This window comes from Lonchura striata, chromosome 18 (assembly GCF_050655825.1).
Source record: "Lonchura striata isolate lonStrDom1 chromosome 18, ASM5065582v1, whole genome shotgun sequence".
NCBI classification, from domain to species: domain Eukaryota; kingdom Metazoa; phylum Chordata; class Aves; order Passeriformes; family Estrildidae; genus Lonchura; species Lonchura striata.
In genome coordinates this window covers 4403175-4426981 of record NC_140720.1, presented here as the reverse complement: position 1 = coordinate 4426981, position 23807 = coordinate 4403175, and the positions used below count along the sequence as shown (strand labels likewise).

General features: G+C 41.3%; 2 protein-coding genes and 1 long non-coding RNA gene across 15 annotated transcripts in view; 2 read left to right on the top strand and 1 right to left on the bottom strand.

Moving 5' to 3' along the window:
• Positions 1-59: 59 nt before the first annotated feature.
• On the top strand, positions 60-7546 carry APOH (apolipoprotein H). Of its 2 annotated transcripts, XM_021537064.3 has the most exons (8): positions 60-217; positions 1527-1703; positions 2659-2755; positions 4050-4126; positions 4666-4854; positions 5452-5631; positions 6100-6297; positions 7115-7546. In XM_021537064.3, exons 1-8 carry the CDS (start codon positions 154-156, stop codon positions 7183-7185), a joined length of 1053 nt encoding a protein of 350 aa, XP_021392739.2. In that variant the 5' UTR covers positions 60-153; the 3' UTR covers positions 7186-7546. The 2 variants fall into 2 exon arrangements, with proteins under 2 accessions (XP_021392739.2, XP_021392747.2); XM_021537072.4 differs by lacking the exon at positions 1527-1703 and having other exon boundaries at positions 80-217.
• Positions 3347-7152, bottom strand: LOC146765816 (uncharacterized). Its single transcript, XR_014949297.1, has 2 exons — positions 7049-7152; positions 3347-3415 (listed from the first exon to the last, which is right to left on the bottom strand). It is a non-coding gene; the product is annotated as an uncharacterized LOC146765816 (long non-coding RNA).
• A 4833-nt stretch (positions 7547-12379) lies between the features above and the next one.
• CEP112 (centrosomal protein 112) overlaps positions 12380-23807 on the top strand; it is a 185777-nt gene continuing 174349 nt past the window's right edge. For 9 of the 12 annotated variants that reach the window (XR_014949296.1, XM_077787393.1, XM_085556674.1 and 6 more), the window contains exons 1-6: positions 12380-12447; positions 13066-13186; positions 14080-14270; positions 14974-15122; positions 20518-20608; positions 23405-23476. Coding sequence is in view for 10 of the 12 variants with exons in the window: in XM_077787393.1 (XP_077643519.1) it covers positions 13087-13186; positions 14080-14270; positions 14974-15122; positions 20518-20608; positions 23405-23476 (603 nt within the window). In the remaining 2 variants the exon portion in view is untranslated. Of the gene's footprint in view, positions 12495-13065; positions 13187-14079; positions 14271-14973; positions 15123-20517; positions 20609-23404; positions 23477-23807 lie in introns of all 12 variants that reach the window. The other 3 variants (XM_085556668.1, XM_085556672.1, XM_085556676.1) reach the window with 2 other exon arrangements.

Below are 23807 nucleotides of genomic sequence, written 5' to 3'. Positions count from 1 at the left end.
TCAGCCTTTATTAGCAGGGACACAAGGAAGCTTTTATCTTCTGTTTACTGGGGTGGGAATAAACACAAAGAGTTAATATGTAACCATCCTTTTGTGGGTTTTTAAGGGCAGAGCCCTGGCCCGGTGGCACTCGGGACGTCGGGGGCTGGCAGGATGCATCCCCTGGCACTGCTCGGGTGCCTTGTGGCTCTGAGCCACTGCGCTCTCGCATCCAAAGGTGAGTGCCTTCCACTTCCCAGGGCAGCCCCATCCTGAGGTGGGAATGGGGGAAACTGGAGAAAACAACACGATTTTAAAGCCTCTAGATAATCCTGGTCAAGTGTTTTGAACAGGGCTTTTCTCTGAAAGCTTATCTTCTCTTTCCTCTTTCCATTCTTCCCTCTGTCTCTTCCTGTGGTGAGGTGAGTGGCTGTGTACAAAAACATAAAATAAAGGAAAGCAGAAGAAATGCTGACAGATGTTGTGGGACCCAGGTTGGTGCCAGGGGGGAACTCTGTGTGCCAGGAATTAACCTGCTCCATCCCAGCTCACCCCTCCCTGCCCGCACAGCTCCTGCCTCGCTTTTCTCCCTCTTTCCCCCACGCCAAGATCTCTGGGCTCTGTCTCATGTCCCCTCTCCCTGTGTTTGCCATTTATTTCTCCATCCTGAGCTCCCTGTCCCTCTGTGCTCTCCCCTCGATGGCAGCAGGATCCTCTCTCCATGTCCTCAGCAGGAGCTCAGGCTGCACCCTGCGTTCCTCCCTCGCTGTTCCCTCCTGTTCTCACCCTCTGGCTGATGAGCTGTTCCTGCTGTCACCGTGTTAAAGCTGTTGAGGAAGCAGAGCTGGCTCATGGAACAGAGGGTCTACCCCAATGAACAGAAAAAATGGAAAAAAGGGAATTTAATTACAAGAAAAAAACACCTGATTTCAGGCTGACCCATCCCAAATGGATATGGATTAAAAATGAAAGGCATTTGTTTTCTTCTAAGTCCTTCTCACTCTGTTTTGTTCAAGGAAATTTACTGTATTTGAATCCACAGAATTGACAAAATGACCAGGTTGGAAGAGACCTTAAAGATCACTGAGTCCAACCCAGCCCCAACACCCCAACTCAACCCTGGCACCCAGTGCCACATCCAGGCTTTTTTAAACACACCCAGGGATGGTGGCTCCACCACCTCCCTGGGCAGCCATTCCAGAACTTTATCACTCCTTCTGCAAAAAAACTTTCTCCTAATATCCAACCTATATTTTGCTTGATGCAGCTTGACTTAATTTGTGCACCACTATTCTGGAGGAAAAGTAAATTTTAGTTTAAAAAGTGACGCCAAATCTAACTGAGACCATTAGTAGAGCTGCTGAGGAGAAGAAGAATACCATATTTTTTTTTCTGGCTAATACTTATGGCAGCCATTAGCTGCCTCAGGAAGACAAAAGCTCAGGGCAGGGAGATACTATAATTCATAAAAATAGACAACCCTTTGCCTCAAGCTGAGAAATCACAACGATTTTCTACCCAACCTCTTGTAAATTCCTTTCCTCCAGTCTGTCCCAGGCCACCAGAAGTGATGTTTGCCACGCTCAGTGTAGACAAAAAGGTGTATGAAGTGGGTGAGGAAGTGGAGTACACCTGCCGGCCCGGCTTCATGCCCAACAACGGGCAGAGGAAGTACACCTGCCTCCCGACGGGCAAGTGGGCCTTCAACACCCTGCTCTGCCTCCGTGAGTACCCCGGCAGCCCCGCTCCTGCCCGCAGCGGCGGAAAGGCAATTCCAGAACCCACAGGAGGAACCCAATGCATTCCAACAGCTCCCTCTCCAGCGGCTCTTCCCTCACTTGCTGGAAAACAAGTGTGTGGAAGAGGGGTGCTGATGGAAAGCATCTTCCCATCTGTGTCCCATGCCTGCCCTTCAGCCCCTGCTCCTGGATGGGGATGGAGACTGGAGATGGACAGTGATCCACCCCACCCAGTGCTCATTCTCTAACAACGTGTGCTGCTTCATAGCCCCCGCGTGACAAGCACATTCTTCTCACTCTCAGGATTTTTTATAGAGGTGCACAGAGAGAAATGAAAGATAAAGCAATTTTTATTTTTGTTGTTTTTCTTATGTGGAATGTGTTTAGAGAATTGTTTACCTGGAATGAATGCTTGATTAGATCTTAGTGAGGATTGTTAGAGCTTGATGGCTAATCCAATCCACTTGTGTCTAGACTTTCGAGAGAGGGTCAGAAGTTGTGTGGGAATTAGAGTCAGAGAAAGTAATATGTAGTTTTAGTATTTTCTTTTTATATAATATATTAATATATTTTAGCATAGTTATAATAAAAAAACAATTCAGCCTTCTAAATTAAGTCAGACATCATCATTTCTTCCCATTAAGTTCACCTGCATTTACAATACCTCTGCATTTATTGCATCCCTCAGAGGCATCTTCATCATTTCATTGCAGACAACTTACATTCCTCAGGAAATCAAGTGATAAAAATATTTAATCCTAAAAACTTGTATTTTGATGGAAATGTAGAACAGCCAGACATGTGGAATGTCTGGAGTGGAGTGGAGAAATGTGAAAGACACCAGGATGAACCTTTATGATCTACTTGTTCTCACTATAATGAAATTATAATGTCATGCCTCATGAAATAATATGATCCTTTTTTAATATTTAATAAACAGCAAAGAGATGTACCCCTCCTCCACCCCTGCAGAATGGGAAAATGGATTTTGAAGAGTTTCAGTACCAGAGTACTGTAACTTTTTCATGTGATCCAGGGTAAGTATTCCCTTCCTTATGCTGCTAAATAAACAACCTAAATCACATTGTAGTATCATCCACTGCCATACTGCAAGACAGAGAACATTGAAAACTGAACATGAAAACTCATCTACATTTCAGAAATCATTTTAAAAAAGCCTGTCTGGTGACCCACCTCTGTTCAGTCTCAGCTATAACATTATGGGGCTTTGCTACTCCAAAGAAAAGTCCTGCAAATACAAAAACCACCAAAATAGCAGAGATTTTATGTAAAAATTTTATTCTGGACTGCTTTCCCCTGCTTTTCAAATCCTCTTATTACATCATGAGATGAAATCCTACAGCAGAGAGTAGATAATCTCCATCAAAGTTATACTGTTGGGCTCTGAGGACTGGAAATTGTGTTTCTATGCCTTTCCAGGCTCAGTAAATGAAAACATGAGGTTAATCCTAACTTACCTGCAGTAAATGCACTTTTCCTCAGGGCTACTTGTTAGCTTTAGGAAAAGGAATGCATTTTAAAAAATAGTTATGATAAATGCAGGGAAGCATTTGATAGTAGCAGGTATTTAATTGTACTCAGGTAATTAATGGCAAAACAGGGCTTACCTGGAAGGTCACAGGTGAGACAAAGCCTAGAGCTCACTGAAAAATATCAAGAGCCTCAACAACCTCCTTCTGTAAAAGAGGAGCGAGATAAGGAATAAATAAATTCAACTATGACACTAAGTGTAGCAATGGGATTTGATTTTGTTAATTCTAATTTACTGGTTTTCAGCTGCGTCATATTGAAATGCCAGACACATCATTAATATTTCTTTAAAACTCAGAGTAGATGTTAATAGTGTCAATATAAGGATGGGAGAGAAGTGTGTAATGTGCATATGGAAATTGAAATATCTGGGATTAAAATATAACAATGCACCTCGGTGACTTCAGTTCTTAAGAGCATTGAGTTCTTTCCAATACTTGGTCCTAACTGCCATAATTAACTGGGAATGCCTCCCAGGAAACCATACCAATATTTGCTATTTATATACATCCATAGTGTTAATCATTTTTAGAAATTAATATGAAAAACAGAATATAAAGTTGAAACAACAAAACATCTTGTTGTATCAAGTGCTCTGCCTGGGTCTTTGCAATACTTGGATATTAACAGTTTTTCAGATCTGATTCTAAACTTCCTTTGAGGTCAGGAGCTGTTAAACTAGAGAAGGATTTCAGAGCTGGATTCTTAATTCTATTTAGGAGAAATGACAGATCTTTGATTGATCTGCCTGCTCTGATAACCAGGTCTGTTTGTTTGCAGCTACAACCTTGTCGGGTCAAGAACAAGCCAATGCATGGCAGATGGAAAGTGGACTGGAACTGTTCCACAGTGTCAACGTATGTGTTTCAATAAAAAAGAACTGGCCTTATTCCTATTACAGAAATATTCCTTTCCATTGCTTATGTATACTCTTATTCAGAAGCATCCTCTAGTGCTGTGCAAAAGCTGGATAGGGAAAATGAAGCAGAATGCTGCATATTTGGTTTTATATGTGTGGGTTTTAGAGAAATACAGTTGAAAGGTCTGAACAAAAGGTCGGGATCAGGGATGCTATTTACAGCTGGAGGTAAGATGCTTATCCACTCAAATTCCTCCTCCCTGTGTATAAAAAGAGGATATTGTCATGCCTTTGTACTTACGCAGGGTTTTGCTACAACCTATCCTGCAAAAACACTTGGCTGAAAAGCAGTAATATTATCTGAAAAATCCAGCATAACTCATGAATTCCATACTCTGAGGCCCCTCTGACACTTTAAATTATGTTTTGCCAGCTGTGATTTCATACGGGCTTATTTAGTCATAAGAATGTTGCTCCTCTGATTCCACAATCATTTGATCTTTAAGGTTTAATTTTCTGAATGCCGTGCTTTTGTAGCGGTGACTTGTGCACCTCCCTCGCTCCCGGAATTTGGGGTCCTCTCTTTCCGTCGCCTAAACCCTGGAAATGTCTCTCATTTCCTGGACACAATCCAGTTTGAATGTGTCCCTCCTCTTGCCCTGATTGGGAATGAGACAGCCACCTGCACGGCCAATGGCACGTGGAGCAGCATTCCAGTGTGCAAGGGTGAGTAACTCTTATCCACAGCAAAAAATATTCCTGAGAATTGCATATACAAAACTAAATGGACAACAATATTTTAACTTTTTTTTACAACTGTAATTGCAAACATACAGCACAATTCCTCTGCAGCTGAATTATGCAATCATTCAGACTCATGGATCAAGGAGATTGCTAACCCATGGCACATAACATGGGATTGACAAAACATTTGCTTCAGGTGTAAAGGTTATATAAACAAACCCTGCTAAACATGGTGCATAGCAAGGAACCTGAGCCTGGCCTCCAGTGTGCAGCCAACATTTGATTCTAAGTGCTCAGATTCACCTGAGAAATAGCCAACCTTACCCTCAGCCTGAGAAACTTCCCTGCTTTTAGTTAAATTACACCACGTTTAAGTCATGTTATAACCACAGATTGCAATAGATGTGTACTTAAAACAAGTAATGTTTATTTATTTGTTGTGGTTTTTAAGCTGTCTTTCTCCTGGCTGTGTTTCCTGTGCAATGACCCACTGTGAAAGTTTTTCTACATTTTTCAGGTTTATAGTTGTCTTTTGACCTGTGCCACTGCTAAAGCTTTGGGTTTGGTTTTGTCCCCCAGTTGTCACCTGCCCCACTCCAATAGGAATAGAGAACGGGTTCATAGAGTTTGCTGTGCGCAGAACCTATCACTACAATGAGAGCGTCAGCTTTGGCTGCCAGCCCGGCTTCGTGATGGAGGGATCCAAACATTCCCGCTGTGAGAACACTGGAAACTGGTCCACAAAGCCAGCCTGCAGAGGTGAGCACACCCCATCCCTCAGAAACCAGGGATCAAACTGAGCTCTCCCACCTCACCACTGCTCTGGCTGTTGAGCTGTCACTCCCCTGTGGAAGAGTTGTGCTCAAAAGGAAGCCAAAAAAGGAATTGCAAAGCCCTGATAATCTAAGCCCTTTCCTAGCACTGGATGTTGTATGACACTGATGTATTTGGATTGACTTCAATAATCAGCCATGTAACTTTATTCTGAGTATTTCTTCTCCTCTTCCTATTTCATGTCATTAGAAATTACACTGAGGCTGGATTTTCACAGGAAACTTTTGACCCCATGCTTCAGGGTCTGAATTTCTTCAGCATTTTAATACCAGCAAAAGTTTTGTCCATATGTAGGACACATTTTTCATTCCCAAATGTCGCATACACAGAATTCTGCTGGGATCTGATCTACCCCCTTTTCAAACCTGCTCCTTATAACTGGATTTTTTCCAGCACCATGTAAAATACCAGTTAAGAAAGCTGTAGTATTGTACAACGGTGAGAAGAAGAGAGTTCAAAATGACCTGAAGGATGGCATTCTGCATGGGGAAACTGTATCCTTCTTCTGCAAGAACAAGGAAAAATCCTGTGCCTACACCGTAGATGTGGCATGTGTGGATGGCAACTTCACCCTACCTGCCTGTTTCAAAGGTATGAGCCAGGCTGCTCACAAACCAGCTCCTGGTGGGGGAATTACAACTGCTTGAGTGTGGGGGACAATGTCATAATTCATCTTCAAGCCCTACTTGAGTGGCTATTTGAATTATTGGGTATTTGATTTATTGGGTATGCTGGAAGAAAATGGCCTGAGGAGAAAATACCCAGCAAGAATTTTCCTTTGGTTGTGTCAGAGCTCTGCTTTAATTCCTTCCCTGGTCTAGAAGATTCTACTTAAAGATGTTACTAGCCCTAAGAAAAGGCAATATGTGAAGTATTCTGGGATTTCATAAATCCTTGGATCAGCACCTTCTTTAGGGACAAAAAGACTGAACACTACTGCAAGTTTGAGAACCTGACATATTCCCTCTTATTCTGGTGAACTATTCCCACCTTGTCCTGATCAGGAAAACACTTTGGACTAAGAGTGTTGAACAGCAGCTCAGAGCTGTGGGGAGGAACTGATGCTAAAGGAACATCTTCACAGGCACTAGGGCTTTTAGAATAAATAAACAGACATTACCAACTTTGCTAGCAAGAGGGAAATGTTTCACACTTGTTTTATCAATATTCCTTACATAGAATTTTCCTTGCTCATTTTTAAGCGAAGGAAAAGCACAGCCTATCCATGATGAAAACATCTCACATTTGGCTTCTAATGCACGTAGCTCAGCTTTATTAAGATAGAAAATAAAAGTGTATTTCTTCCAACAGTTTCATTATGATGCAAAGATTGACTGCTCACCTCACTATTGTTTTCAGCTGTCACGTTTCAAGAATTTAACCCAGGTTCTTCACTTCTCTCCAACAGAACGTGGCTTTTTTTCAACTCTGGTGAAGAAAGACCCCTCAGAGATGAAAGCATGTGAAGATGAAGCTTGAAGCAGAGCAATGACCCAATACTAAATTTCTGCCTTATTGAGACAGAAAATTCCCATATACAAGAGGAAAACTTAGGTCCTGTGAGTGTAACTTGGGTCTTATAAATGTAACTCAGGTCCTGTAAATGTAAATTTCCAGGTGAACTCTGGAATCTGTGAATGCTTTCTTCCCTCCCCACCATCCCCTCCAGTCTCTTCCACAAGCTACAACACATCATTTCAGCCATTAACTTCCACTCTCTTGTCTCTGCTTTCTTCCAAATCCCTGCACTAGTGCTTCTCTCTCCACATTTCCAGTATTTATGCAACTGTAAATGACTTCCACAATAGCAGTTGCTTTACAATAAAGTGATTTTCAGCCACTACTGTGTTCTTATTTAATATTACCTAATCATCAATCAGATCCTTTATCCTTAGACTGATTTATAGCAAGAGCCCTTAATCATTAGTAATTACTGGGTTCTGATTCCATTACCACTCCCCTGTGACAGGGAGTGGACCTTTAATTATAGATAGACAGAAGGTCATGAGCCTGGTATTTTCCAGAATTTACGTAAGTAGAAAGACTGAAATTTCCAAATGAGTTTAGAAGCCAAGAATCCAACCATGATTTAAACATCAACAGCATCAGATAAAAGAGTTTTTAATATTTCTAAAAAAAATTGCTTCAGTTAGTAAGACTATTTGCATTTTAGAGATTTAACTTCACCTGGAACTGTTCTAAACCACTGTTAATTTTTACCTCTGTTTCAATATTACACAATATAATTGCTTCAGTTTTGGTTTGGGTTTTTGTTGGTTTTTTTGTTGTTGTTTGTTTGGGTTTTTTTTTGGTATTTTAAAAGAGAAATGTACACCATTGAGCAACAGTTCTGATCTCTGATCATTAAGTAGCTCTGAAGTGAACTGTACTTTTAATTTGATTTATGATACAGGCAGCTTACTGGTATGATCCAGTTTGGCAAGTTTTGTGCTTATGTCTGTATTTTCATTCAGAAAAAGTAATTATAATTTCAACATACTAGAAAGTGATGGAGAAATATTTGTGGTACACTTACAATAAATTGTCATGAGTCATACAAGGTTCCCTCTGCAGTTTAAAAGCCTTTTCTTTGATAAAAAGCATGAGTTCCACAGTAAGTAATAATCCACTGCAGAACTCTTAAAAGGACCATTTAAGATTAAGAACAAGCTACTTGTAAGATGGCAGAGCTGCCATTAAAGAACTCTAAACATACTCTAATCATCTTTTTTCTTTTTTTTTCTTTTCTGCATATGAATATTTTAATAGTATGACTGATATAATTTGTCCTTATGCTTCCTAGTTTTAAGGAGAGATTGAGGCAGCTGTTATTAAGTATTTAGTACTTTGTACTCAGCAACAATTTAATTCTCTAATGCAGAGACAATGCTGGCAGCTGAAGTGGGTATTTTGTTGGTGCAGCATGTGCCACATTTTGGTTGAACACGTTTAGGTGGGATCCTCAAATGAAGTTTGCAGGCCAAGATAGCCAGAACTCCTTCTAACACATACATAGCTCAGCTGGCAGGAGCCAATTAATTTGGAAATCCAGGCTAAATGTGGTGTGGATCCATCTCTGGGATCAGGATGTTCAGGACAGTTGCTGAGATACCAAACACTGTTTAATATTAACTCGTGTGTCACAGCAAACCCTGTGAAGTTGGCGTAAGGAAACTTAGCATTCACTGCCACCCAAATGCAGCTTGCCCCTGAAATGACTTATGTTTTGCACAAAAAAACAGCTGCCCCAGGAAAAATGGAGGTTTTTCTAAGGAAATTTTCCCAGTTCTACTTACCCATGCAGCAGGATAATGACAGAATAAATCAGCTGGCCCTGCTTCCTCACTGGATGTGGAGCACTGGAATACTTGAAAGGATCACCCTTAGGAGCCAATGTTCACATGCTGAGTTTGTTATATACTATCCTGAAGCAAGGAGGAAAAAAAAAAAAAATCTGTGACCTGTTAACTCTTTGAAGTAGTGAGGTATTTGTGAATCACAACTTTCCAGACATGAAAGATTTGCTCAGAAGGGCTGAAAAGTAATGTCTGAAGTGTTCCAGAAGCTGGTATGAGGCAGTCAGACCTGCCTGCCTTTTTTTTTTTTCTCTATTTTTGAGATGTTTGAAAAAATGCCTTAAGCTGTGTTCATGTTACTTGTGGCAACCTGCTGAGGCAGTTAAAGAGGTAAGAGAACATGGTAAAATTTAGTGAAAAAAAGAGTACTGAATATGTTTTGCTTAAATGACTGTATTTTTACAGTTCAAATTGGAAATTTGTTCAGTATTCTGGTTGGGATATCTTTGTGTTCTGTATCAGTGTGTCTACAGTGATCTCCTCAGGAGGGTCAGAGCACATCAGTGCTCCTCATGTCCGGGCTGCAGCTTTGGATGGAGACAAGACCTCAGTTATTTCCTCAACCTTTTGTTTTTCTATCAGTTTTTTTTTTTTTGGGGGGGGACAGAATTATGCAATTATCAAATCAGTTCAGGAAGGCTCCAGCCTCTCTGGCCACTCTGCTAGTGGATCTGCCTTGGGAAGCAGACCCAGAAACTGGATCTATTCCCTCAGGAAATTTCTCCTTGAGTAGTGGTTGCAATCATTGATTTTGCTTGGTCTCATGTTCTTTTTGATCATGTTCCAGCAAATTCAGTTTTTCAAAGTACTTTGTGATGAGTAGAACAAAGATATATTCAAATCTGAAGGTAACGTGCAAACACAGCTTAGTCTGCTGCAAGGAGCTACCATGGATTTAACACAGATGTAAAGTGTCCCAAGTTCCAAAATATATCAAATGACAACTATTTTAAATTTGGAATTTCAAGATAATAAATCATCCTTGTAATGTACTCTTGAGATTCTACCGTGGTTGAAATACTCCTTCACTGATTTTTGCACTGCTTCTGTGCAAATGTGGGTTTAAGGCACTCTGAGGAGGCCCCAGTGTATCTGTCAGAGCTATCTCCCAATGAGCCCTAACATGGAACCATTCCTGCTGAAGATTAGCTGAGAAATCAAAGAAAACAGCCAATTTCCCACTGTACATGTAAGGGTTTCTTGTTTGATCTGTATGTGCATCTGAATCAAACTAAGGAGTGTTGAAGAGTTTGTTTGCTTGAGATAAAAGTGCTTTAGATGCTACACACAGAGCAAAGCCCATGACAGATTTTGGGGAAAAAGAAATGTATGAATCAAAGAGGTCAGAGGGTTTATTTGGGATCATACAGACACACAATCACTTCATTCACTCAGGAAGAGATTGAACAGTTGAAAGATTTCTCTAATTGTTTTGGAATTGATGGTTTTCTTGAAATGGCTACAAAAAAATTACAACCCATGGTTTTTGTGCAGAAGTGTCAGGTGTGTGCTCTGAAATTCTTCTGTTCCACAACACCCTCTCATGTTCTCTGTCCTTGGGATAGAACATGAACAACCCAGAAACCATCAGCAATATGGAACATATTTAATGTTTTAAAGCTCAAAATCACTCTATTACCTACAAGAATATAATTTAACAGATTTTACTCTGAAACAGTGAATAAAACTGCCTCTGCAATTATTGAAGCATCTCCTAAAATTTCATTCTCATTTTATCCATTTATATATCTGGCACCCACCTCCAACTGCTCAAGCTCAAAAGCTACTTCTGATTTATTGACCTTTAACTTCAGAGTGCCAAATATTTCTCACTAAGCTATGAATAGAAACATTTTCCCCCTAAATGTTGATCATAATGAAGATATAAAAATAGATGCAGCCAATATCCAGCTAGCAGTAATAAAACCACATCATAAAGAACCTGAGGTTGTCCCCCACTGCTGCTGTACCCTCACTTTTCCAGTCCCAGCTCTCCCGTACTCACAAGGCACCACATCCATCCCCTGCATATCAAGGACCTGGACCAATCCCATTAAATTCATAGCACAGAATTGTAGAATTGAGTTGGAAGAGACCTTAAAGCCCATCCCATTCTACCCCCTGCCATGGGCAGGGACACTTCCACCATCCCAAGCTGCTCCCAGCCCTGTCCAGCCTGGCCTTGGGCACTGCCAGGGATCCAGGGACAGCCACAGCTGCTCTGGGCATCTGTGCCAGGGTGTGCCCACCCTCCCAGCCAGGAATTCCTTCCCAATCTCCCATCCATCCCTGCCCTCTGGCAGTTTGAAGCCATTCCCTGTGTGCTGTCCCCCCATCCCTTGTCCCCAGTCCCTCTGCAGCTCTCCTGGAGCCCCTTTAGCCCCTGGAAGAGGCTCTGAGCTTTCCCTGGATCCTTCTCCTCCCCAGGTGGGCACCCCCAGCTCTGCCAGCCTGGCTCCAGAGGGGCTGCAGCCCTGGGATCATCCCGGAGCCTCCTCTGGGCTCTGCAGCAGCTCCAGCTCCTGCCTGTGCTGCAGGTGGGGCTCGCTGGGCAGAGGGCAGAACCGCCCTGCCCGGGCCGGGGCAGAGCCCAGGGCACGGCCGGGGCTCGCCGAGCCCCGCAGCCACCAGCACCCGAGTCCTTCCCCAGGAGGCTCTCCATCCGTTCTCCACCCAGCCCGTGTTTGTGCCAGAGCCAGGGGCAGGGCTTTGCACTCCCATCTCCCTGGAGCTCCCCGGGGCTCTGCTGGGGACTCCTGAGGCGGTTGCCGTGCGTGTCTGAGCGGATCCAGAACCATCTACACAGGGAATCTGGGGGAGAGCACTGGGAATAGCCATGACCGCACTGCTGGGCTGCGGTGACATTCATCACTCCGGGCAGGAACCACAGAATATCCTGAGCTGGAAAGATCATCGACTCCAGCCCCTGTCCCTGCAGAAACCCCCAAAATCCCACGCTGGGCATCCCTGGCAGCGCTGTCCAAACGCTCCTGGAGCTCCATTCCCTGGGGAGCCTGGGCAGTGCCAGCACCCTCTGAGGGAAGAACCTTTTAAAATCCAGCCTAACCCTGGCACAGCTCCAGCCGTGCCCTGGCTCCTGCTCCCGGCCACCAGAGGGAAGAGCCCAGTGCCCCTCAGAGCTGTGAGGCGTTTCCGCCGTGCCCCTCCAGCACCTTCCTCGCATCCTCACTCCCAGGAGCTCCCCCGTTCCTGGGGCCGAGCCACTGCCCGGCCCCTGCGGGCTGTGCCCGCAGCCTCCATCCCCGCCTGAGGCCAGCCCCGGTCACCGCGGAAACGGAAACGCGCGGGGCCGGGCCGGGGCCGCCGGGAGCGGGGCCGGTTTGAACGTTCGGCCGCCGCCGCGGCCGCGACCCGCAGCCCCGAGGTAACGGGGCAGGGCCCGGCCGGGCAGGGGGGCTGCCGGGGACTCTGGTGAGCGCCCCGGGCCGGGGCACGGCCGGGGAGGGCGCTGGGGCGGCCCGGGGGTGCGGCTCCGCCGGCGGCGCAGCGCGATCGCTGCTGGGTGTGCCGGGCCGGCAGCGGCGCGGCTGCGAGCAGCGCTGCTCTGTGCCGTGCTGCTCCTGACGAACAGTCCCGGCAGCTTTTTGGTTCTGTTACTTGTAACTACCGCTCTGCTTGCTGCTTTCTCCACCCTCTTCTTTAAAAAAAAAAACACTCTCAAATTCTAAGGAATACCAAGTTAGGAATGCGGTATCACACAAACGCCTTGAGGTGTTTTGTACAAATTGGGTGTAATGAATATATTTATTGTGTGGTTGGCTATTCCGTTTCAAATCTAAACAAGCGCATTTTTGTAGATTACACTGAGAACCTGTTATTTACAAAGAATCTGTCTTAGGTTTGTGTTTATTTCAACGCATCTAGTTTCACTTCCCGCATGTTCCAACCACATCTTGTGTAGCCTAAGATGAAGAGAGACTGACGCAAAACAGTCTCAAAACAGTATTTGACCTTTCCTACATCAATGGCATTGATTTCGCAGGTTACTTCGTGTGCTTTCAAAATGAGCAGTGAAGATGAAATAAAGGAAAAACTGGATGCGGAATTAGATCGCTGTGTCGTGGCTATGAAGCCCTATGTCCTTAACCTGCAGCATAGTTCAGGTACAGATGGTGAAATGTGCATTTAAACACTAATAACAAAGTCCCGGGGTAGTTATGTGTGTAGTTGTATCACTTAATTTAACCAGGCGCTTAATCTCTGACATTACAAGGTAGAGTTTTGATGGGGGTTTGCACAACTGATAAAGTTGGATGTTTTAGGTGTCTACTACAATTGTTTGACCTTATCTGTCTTGTTTTAAAAGCACATTTACAATACATTAGCATCTATCTTTAAAAACCTAATTCAGTAGAAACAAAAATATTCTAAAGGGTATTGTTTTTGACATAGCAAATATTTTTAAATTATAAAGTTGTTAACATTTGTTCCGGAATGTATAGTAATAGGAACATTGACTAATAAATAGTGTTGCATAAATCTAATTTTTACAGCAAGCTGGTTATTATTAAAGGCACAAACCCTACAAATTAAGAGCTTTATGTGTAAACATTTAACTAAATGAATAATTTCCTTGTCAGATAGCAAAGCTTATGTAAATAGAAATTTATTTTTTTTAATAGATGAAGATTTATTGTGTATTTAAAGTATTAATGCTTGTGCAAGCTGTAAGTTGTAGTTTATGGCAGCTCTTGCAATGAGCTTCCTGGGGTTTCCAATTCCATGCTGTTTCCAAAAGATATGTAAACTTTTGGTAAGCATGAATTTATAGAAAATATTTGTGCAATATGTAAATTTGAATCATTGTTAAAGACTTTTTTTTTCCTAAGTATTTAACCATTTATTTGGTTTGGTCATTCGGGAATTTGTTTTGTTTTAAACTTTGGTGTAGAAGGGAGAAACCTACAAAACTGGTGACCAGTGATGGCTTCTGTTTTCTGCATGTGTTTGATTTGCTCTGAAAATGTATAGTGACCACATATACCTGTATTTTCAGAAAGAAAAAGATGCTCACTATGGATTAAAAAACTCTGCAAACCTTTGGCAGCGGGCACAGGAATAGTGGGAAGGGAGAATCGAAACTTGTATGCAAAGCTGCTGCTCCACATGCTGCAGAGAGGAGTTCTGAATGGGCCCTTCAGCCAGAAACCAGAGGAGGGAATGCTGAAAACTTTGCCTGCCTACATGGTGAGTGTCATTTCTTTATGAGACAAACTTGCTAAAATGTGTCCTGGAATTGCTTTTCCATCTTAGATTTGGCAAAAATGTGACAAACGGTTCTGAATGGTTTGAGTGGAACTTGTGTGATAAATAAAGGCATTTCTTGTAATTGATGCTGGGAACACCTTTCAATGGGCAAAACTTCTTGAGACCTGTATCTTCAAAATTCTGGTTAGAAGGCTTATGAAAATAGTTGTTTGAAGGAACAGAAAGGTAATATTTTTCTAGTTCTTTGGAAAAAATGTAATAAAAAGGCCCTTGAGGCTTTCTTTTGTCCTAATCAGTAGATAGCTCTTGTGAAAGGAAAATTGTTCTTAAAGGTGGTGACTTTAGTAGCCTGAGAATACTACAGAACTCACACAGACATTGTTAAAGTTGCAGTTTGGTTTCCAAAGAACTGAATATGCTGTGTCAAGCCTTGACATCAGCTTCAGTGACATAACAATGGTAATTTTTGCTAAAATTACCCATCCTGTAAGAAGTATTGGAAAATACTTACACTGTTGACATGAATTCCCACGGGTTGGGAAGATGGCATTTGCACACCTCACTGACCTCACTTGGAAAAGGAATGATTGTACTGCATACAGTCCTGAAAGAAATGACACTAAGGGTGTGAAGAAAGTGTAAATACATTCTTATGTTGATTTTGCACTTGTTCTCATTGCAGTCAGTTTATTTTGATGAACCAAGTTCACCAAAGGTTCGGAACGGCCGCTCTGACTGCTTACCTGAGTGGATGGTGGGAGATCTGGGAAACCAGGACAGTAATATTTCCTCTGTGGAAGACTCATCTTCAGCAACAATTCCTGCACATGGGTAAGGTCTCTGTCCTTGCTTTAGCAGTGTTTGATTTGTATTTAATAGACATAAGCTCTGGTTGTATCAGTTTGTATGAGTTTATTGCACTCCCTCATGAACCATCAGTCTTTACAGACAGAAACTCTGGTAAGAGCTTCAATGTAATGAGAACTTCTAGACTGCTCTGTTCTTACTTTTCTCCATTATGTCTTCTTCTCTGACTTCTTTACATCTCTTTCCTTGTCCCATCCCCCTGTCCTCTTTCTCTTCCTGTTGCTCTCCTCCTTTCAGTTTTGGACACTTTACATGGAAAATCAAAGCCTACATCTGTCGTCTAAGGTCATGATGCTGAAAGCAGCCGTTTTATCAAATAATTTTAATGGCTTTTTTCCTTATAGATTCTTAATACAAACAAGCATACAAGATGGTAGATTTAGAGGATATTCTATGACTGTTGCTCACAGGTTTTTTAGAGGAAATGGAATAGTGGCTCCTTGCAGATAAGCAAGTTTTGCTGAGTGAGATTTAGGTCTTTGATTTGCAGCAGCCAGTGAGCTTAAACTGCATCCTCAGTCCCAGTCATCTGAGAATAGAGCTGTTTATAGGAGGGAAAAATGGTGAAAAGTGTTGTTATTAAGGCTCATTTTTCTGTTGGCTTAGAAAGATGTCCCTGCAGTATTGAAGGAGTGACAATCTGTTTATTTGAACACTTGGAAAACTTCAGCCCTATTCTGTCCTAATCTGTGGGAATCTTAGGTTAATTCTAGTTTAATCTGCTGTTTTTAAGTATTTTCTGGATTTTCTTACATAGTGCAACTGCGTGCTGATTATCAAGATCTGTGTTCGTTTTTTTTCTTTATGTGGCTGCATTTCAGTCATGGATGGAATTTCCTCTTGTTTGCCTGTTTTGAAGTCTCATTAATATTTATCCTCTCTGTAATCCTTGTTGAAGGAAGCACTCTTAGACATGGAGTGAATATTAGTCTAAGCTCAATAAGCTCAGTAGGCACTGTGCAAGAGGAAGTGAGTGTTTGCTCTGCTTTTGGTTTCGTTTCATTGTGTTAGAAATACATTTTCAAGTTTAGTTTCAGAAGTCCAGTGCTTTTTTCATGTCTCCACTTACATCTTTCATAAGTTGCTACCATTAGCTATTCTCTTGTAGGCACACTGATATTTATTTATCATAATTTTTCAGTCATGTTTTTAGTTTTTCAGTAGTGATTTGGATAAGTGACAGATGGAGACTTGCAAGTTAAATCACATTAATATTGAGTATCGTGAAACTCTTCTGTATCCATTAACTGTATCCATTCTAACAATAATTTCGAAAGTTACTCTTATGTTTGAGGTCTCTGTACCTCCTTTTCTTGAGGATTAGGGGCTCTTCTGGTTGCTTGCATTTGTGCTCTGATAAGAACCTGTAGTTTTGATAACAGACTTGTGGTTTAAGAACCAGAGGCAGACAATGGAGAATTTCCAGTTAAGTTATGATATTACTGATTTGGGCTTGATGATACAGAGAATTCACTGGAAAATGAACGATTCTAGTTTGGTTTCATTGTGTTAGAAGTACATTTTCAAGTTTAGTTTCAGATAGATACAGAAAGTTGTTAAGAGGAACTGTTCAGATACCCTTAATTAAAAAAAATAGATTTGACATTATGAAAACAAGGAATATATAATGTTTTAGAAATGTTTTTTGAGACCTTGGAAAAATTTTTGTTACTGTTGTGCCATTTCAAGATACCTGGCCTGGGTCTGACCAGGTGATGTCAGTCCCTGGGAGCAGCATCATCAAGTCCAAATGTCACTCTGGGTGTTAGAAGCAATAAAAATATATCAGCACAACTCTCCCCTCTTAGGCCTAATTTAGCACACTGCTGTCTCTGCAAGGCCATATTTGTGGTATAGAAATACACCTCATTACTCTGAATTCCTGACTTATGCTGTCAGCTGGGGTGGGATTTGCATGTTCTTCTCTCTCTTCATCCCACTGGGGCTGGTCCCTGCTTGAGGTGCAGTTCCATCTATTCCCTCCCTTCTTTGCCATAGCTTTTATCTCTTTTCTACCTGGTTTATAGTAGAATACTGAGAATTTGATGTCATTTCCCACTCTGTGTCTGAACCTAAGATTCAGCTTGGCCTATCAAAGTTCCCAAGCTAATTTTTGGTGTAGTGAAGCTTTATTTCACTTTTCCCCATTTATCCTGTGGGAATGAAGCAATAGCTACTTTGGTGATTAGTGTGGTGCCCAAGACTCTACTGAGTTCTCTGGAGACCTGCACTGCAAATTATTCCCTGGACTGCAAATTATTCCCCAGAAGAAACAAGTAAATGTAATTGAATAATGTTACTGGTTTAAAGCAATTAAAAATCACGTGTACAGGCACAGCTCTGCCAGTGGATGCTTGGACCAAGATTAGGGCTGTGTCTAAGGAAATCTGAATTTGTGTTGGAAAATTTTGATAGTTCTGTAGATTACATAAATTAATCTTCACTGCAATAAGAAACTTAATTTTCCTGCAAGTTTTGCAGAAAAATACTGAAGAGAAATATTTCAGCTGTTGTGTTTTGAAAAATACATATTTACATATTTAATATTTACCTAAATATGACCACGTTAAGATATGACCTATATCCAAGATATAGATCCTGGTTTTGTTTGTATTTACAATTTTGGATGAGGAATCAGTGCAGGTAAAAATGCAATATATTAAATATTTCTGGATGTGCAATTTGTAGGGAGAGCCAGCAGATGGTGACCGAGTTCCACTGTATTTGTCTCTCGCCTCTGAATGTGCTTTGGGAAAGCTGCAGGCATGGGCATGGAATTTGTGTAGTTGGATGAAAATTTTACATTCCAGCCATGACTCAGTTCCTACAACATTTTCTCAGGGCAAAATAGATAATGTCAGTGAGACATGTTTGAGTAACTGCTTGATGTTCTTTATCTCAAGAGTCTCTCCTTTCAAAGACCCAAATAAACAGAAATTCTTTTCATAGTGATTTTTATCTTGCAATACAGATAATTCTGTATTGGACAATTTTGACTTCTCCATATGAAGTTGTTTTTCTGCCTAAATAAAAACCTTAGATATAGAAACCTTACTTGCAAACTGGGGTGTTGATGAATAAATCCAGCCAGCTGGGACTGGAAAGGTGCAGCTTTATTTTGAAATGTGAGAGGGTTGGATTGAGAGTTGAGATCGGTTTGAACAGAAACCTGGGCTTTCTGACCCTATAGGAAAATTCTACTCTGTGTTTACAGAGGATGCCTGAAAACATTGCTAAAGGTTAGTGTGTAGTCCTGCTGGACCAGGAAGAATCAGTGAATTTCTCTCACTTTGTTCCTAGAAGGAATATTTACCAATCTCCTTTCTTAGCAGCAAATTGCTGCCTCCTCCCGTGCCAGCTCCCTGCTTAGACTGAAGCAGAAGGTCACAGGTTGATGTCAAAGCTCTGCTCATCCTTCACTCACCTACTGTGGGAGGAAAAAGAATGAATCTTCTGCTTTTTGGAGCCTGACTTGTATTAGCAGGAGGCTGAAAAAAGTAGTGGACAGTTGGTACATACTGGATGGGAGAAATATTGTGTTCATCCTTAACAATATTTTCAAATTCTGTTTGTACAATAAAGTAAAGGAGCTTCCTTTTCAGTTCCTCTTCAAAAGAGCAAATACAGAACTAAGAATGTGTCTAGACTTTTGTCCTCCCTTTGGTGAATTTGAAAATATTACAGGTAGCTTGGGCTGGCTTGTGTATTTGTTGATATTCCTGAATCTCTGAATGGTGAGGGCATGAATTCTGTTTTCTCTCATTTGGAACAATTGAAACTTTATTGCATTGTTAGGTAACCTGACTATTACTCAGAAAGGAAATCTGATGAAAGAGCAGATTTACTCACAGGCAAAGATTTATCTCCCTTTAATTAAAGGTAATTTTGTGTCAAATGAAATCTTGGTAAGAAATGCAAGAGGCAGTCATTGTGTTATCATATTCCTTTTGATCTTTTTTACCCCTAAGACTTTGCTTATCTAAACTATTTACTGCTTTGTAATTGTTATTGTGCATCCATACATGTTGTTTATATGGGATTTATTGGTGCTGGAAGGGAAGGTAGGCTCCCAGTTGTTGTATTTCTCTTTTCCCTGCTGTTCTGATGAAAGCTGGGGCCCTGTGCTTCGTGAAAACTTTGTGTTTGTCTCTCTAGAAGTGACTGGTTTATATTGTACATCCAACAGTTGTTGTTCTGTTCATAAACACTTCATTCATCTCAGTGTCTTTTTGGCATAGCAGCCATCTCATTTGCTGCCAGATGGAAAGGAAGGGAGGTATTGAATGGTCTGATTTGACTTTAATATAATATGGCCAGTCACAGGAAGGTGAAGGGACTAACAGGAGTTTTTAATTACCTTAATACCTGTGGATCTGACAGTGGAGTATGTGCTGAAGAGTGTTTCACTACTGTTTTGGATCTTTTGCTGTATCAACCCATCTAATAAATGCTTAGAACTTCTACTTTATTTTGCTCTTTTTCTCCCTGTTATGTGGCTGAGAAATGTTTGTGACCAGGTGCATCAGTGACAATTCTCTTTACCTGTTTGCTCAAATCTCTTCACCTTTGCTCAAGTGCTTTATTTACAACAAAAGCTTTTCCAGAAAATTCCTCTGCTGGACAAAGCACTTGGTCATGCTGTGCTTGTGTCCTGTGTTGTGGGCATTTCTTTACCATCCCCCATAAATTCCACTTTAGTCCACAAAACAGAAATTAAATGAAACCAATACAATCTTTGTGACTTGTTCCTCTCCACCTTGGCCTTTCAAGCCACTGCGTTTGTACAGAGCTGTGTGTGTCGTTCTTGCCCTTTGTGTGTTATAGGATCATTTACCTTGTTCTAACCTATTTTTTTGGTTTTAAAAGTCTCCCCTATGGTGCAACCAACCATCACCTTAATTCGTCTTTCTTCTGAGTCACTGGACTCCATCTTATGTTGTTTCATATTCTTAGCAATTGTGTTTCAAAAACATTCTTCTAGATCAGCCTTCTCCTTAGCTTGGGTTTATTCTAAAATCCTTTGGGATATGTTGGTTCATGTAGTAAAAAAAAAAGCAAAGAACACTTTTTAATGTCCTGTCATGTACACAATATTTCTAGTGGGTTTTTTGGTGTGGGGTTTTATGGCAGTGTTATTTTAAGGGAACACTTAAGGCTTTTGTTTGCCTTTAACATTAAATTTTTCTCTTTTTTATCTGTTTTTTTTGTTTGTTTGTTTGTTTTCTGATCTTTCCATCTTGACAGTTATTTTCTTGTGTATATTTTAGGCGATTCTATTCTGTGATTAACATCCTTTTTGTGCCACAAGTTGCTGAAAATGAATTCTTCTCTTTCTGCTTCCTCCTATCATTAATAACAGGGAAAGACTCAGTGAGAAGCCATCAGTAATATCCCGTTGTCTGAGCTCTTCTCACCGGACAGATGAGGATGACCTAGGCACGTCACTGTCTGTAAGATGCTTCTCCTTTTTGTCCTAAAGCTCTGCTTTCCCTGAGTTGCTTTTATATATCCCTGCAAAGCTGTTATTTCCAGCTGTGTGGGTCATGATCCCTGTGTAAAGGTGCAGACATTTGGGAGGGAGTGATAGGGAATGTCGAGCTTTTTTCTTCTTTTTGCCAGGGTCAGGATTAAATGTGCTAGAGGGTATTTCTTGTTTGGACTCAGATGTTTATTAGTTCTTATCCATGTTACAGTCTCACAAACCCTGAGTTCTGCAGCACTTCACTCTAACAAACTAAAAATGGAGCCCTGTCTCTCTCTCCCTACAAGGCCTTTTAAGGATAAAATGTCCAATTAAGAAATGACATCTAAATTATTTTCACTTTTAACCCAATAACCAACCACCCATGCCTGCAATGGAGACTTTTTTATCCAATTACAGAAAACCACCCAACCCCATGGAGAAGGTGAAGAAGTAGGACTAGCTACTGCCCTAAAACCTCCATTGTGCTCCACCTATATTACTATATTCTAAACCCTTAAATTATGAGTTTTCCACCCTGTAATATTACACACTTCTATCCAAACTCCACCCCCACAATCCCAATTCCATCATTCCGTTTTGGAAGCTTCTTCACGGCGTCAGGTCAATGCAGTGTTCTACTGGGGGTCAGTGCCTGGCAGCACAGAAAGTCTCAAATTCTCAGTAACCAGGGTTCTGACAAGGGAGGACTAAAGCTCATCAAAATCTGTGCAGGGGAAAAGAATTTATTGTAGGATGCTCTCAGTTCATCATAATGCTTGACCTCTGTTTAGTGTTGTGCATTCAGTGTCTGCTGCATTGTTTTCCCTAGGCTTGGCAACGTGCCTGCATTGACATCACCTTGTATTTTGCAATAACAGATTAAAGAAAGCTGCATAGATGCCTCTGGCTCTGTTCAGTGATGGTTGACCTCTGAAAGAATGAATTTTGGACAGTTTGTTTCATCAGGCTTTCCACAACGAGCATTTTGACTGATGAAAGGGCATTGAACAGGCTTTGTCTGAAACCCTTTTAGTCCAACATATTCAATGATGTTGTTTATTATAATTGCAAGCTTTACACTGACAACCACTCCTGACAAATGTGTGATACCAAGAAATGTGCTGTTTACCTTCCAAAATGTGCTCTGTGGCCTTGCAGTGTCCTTCACCACACCTAGAGCAACCCTCACCCCTCCATGAATGCTGAATTTCCTGTTTGTTCCTCCAGCTCTGCCCACGCTTCATTTTTTATTCTAGCAGAGGAATAGTTGAGAAAGATTGCAGCTGGGCACAGTTGAGGATTTATGAGGACATGAAGTGCAAATAGGATAAACTGGAAGCTCCTTTCTGAGGAAATTTGTGTTCTGCAGTGCATCTGGAATAGAGGATTAGCAAGAGGATGGTTTATCAGGGCAGGTTACAGGTGCTCAGTGGGCAAAAATCAGTGTCTGTACTCTAGGCTCTGATTGCTGTGAATGTATTTATGTATGTGTTGATGATATGTATACAAATGGAATTTGAATTCAGAAATGCCATCATTAAAAATAAAACCACATGCTGGCTTTACTACATTTCTCCTTATTGGTTTCCTGTTTGTTTTACTTCAGGAAATATTCCATGTGGAAGAGTTATTGTAAAAAAAATTATATTCTTCAGCTGAAACCTGGATTTTGGGCTTTAAAGTTATATAGGGGAGTTTTGCTGCTTTGGTTTGTTTATTTTTAGGTTTTTTTTCTTGTTATTGCTGGCTGTGCTGCATCTTCCAGGTCAGTGTTGGATAAATCAGTGCATTTCATTGTTCTTCAACTCCATATACTGGATCGTCCTGTGATTACAGCTCTAAAAGGGCCTTTAAGTGAAACTATCCTCTCTTGCTTTGCCAGATTGATAATGTTTGGCTGGCTGGAACAAACAATATCTTGTTCCATTGTCAGGGATATTTTGGGATTTCGCAGATGTTCTGGCATGGTCCAGGCCCAGGTAGAGGAGCAGGGATTCCTTTAAGAAACATTAAGAGCTGCCTCAACCAAGTGTTGATTAACAGCAGCCCAAGCTCTGGTCACTGGATGCTTGTGACAAATGGGATTTAAAGAATAGGTGCATACACAAACTTCACTCCATGAGACGAAGTATTTCAGGCTTCAGTGTTGTTTTTCTAAATACCTGGGCCAAGGAAAATGTTCTGTACCAGCTTTCCCCATTAGATCCATTAAATGTTGGTGTTACTTTAATCCCAGAGGAAAAACTTTTCTTCTGAGAGGCAATCCCCAGTTACTTCCTGCAGCAGCAATAACCACAGCCCTGGCTGGGTGCTGGAAACCAGGGAAGAGCCCTGAGCTGGGCAGCAGCTGCTCTGTCCTCTGCTTTGATAACCATCCTGCCTTGCTGTGGTTTCCTTTCATTTTTACATCTGCTTTTTTATTTGCAAGCTGATCAGGTGATTTCTGAATTCTACATTAGTCCCAGAAAAGGCACTGTGGAGATGAATAGATGCCTGAAAATTCTGGGTCTTTTAGTAAATTCAACCTTTACAAAGGAAACCATTGCTTTGGAAATAAATAAAGAAGAACATTAAAATGGAGGGCCAGACTAATTTATCCTCTGAACTGCTTTCTCAGCCCAGGATCCTCTGGAAACTGAGCTGTTTAGTTGAAAACTGTCAGAAGTATTGTGACAATATTAGGAAGAGTACTGTAGCTATGGCCAAGTCAATGAGAAGTTTAATTTTAAATTATCTATCTACCAGCAATTCTGATATTTTCTTTGACTTTTTTGTGTTCCAGGATGATCAACACAAAAGATTTTCATTGGATGATGATGACCTCGAAGCACGACTCAATAGCTGGAATCTTGGGGTAAAATGAACTGAGTACTTTACTTATTTATTAACTTGCACTGGGGACGTGTCAGTAGTGTAGTTTGCTTTCTGAGATTAGCCAGCAAAACTTTGTGTGGGAATCAGTCTTTTAGAAATGAGTTGTTAAGGCTTGGAAAGGTTATTTATGAATGTATGAGAAGAAAACATTGAAATTTTAAGTAATAATAATCTTCACACATTTAATATGGTCACTCACAAATCAGGCCAAATAATGGCTGTTGGTCAAAACCAAGAGTCTTACTCTGGTAGAAATTCAGACTAATTCTTGATGATTCTGTAACATTATTTTTTTTTTATACTTGTATAAA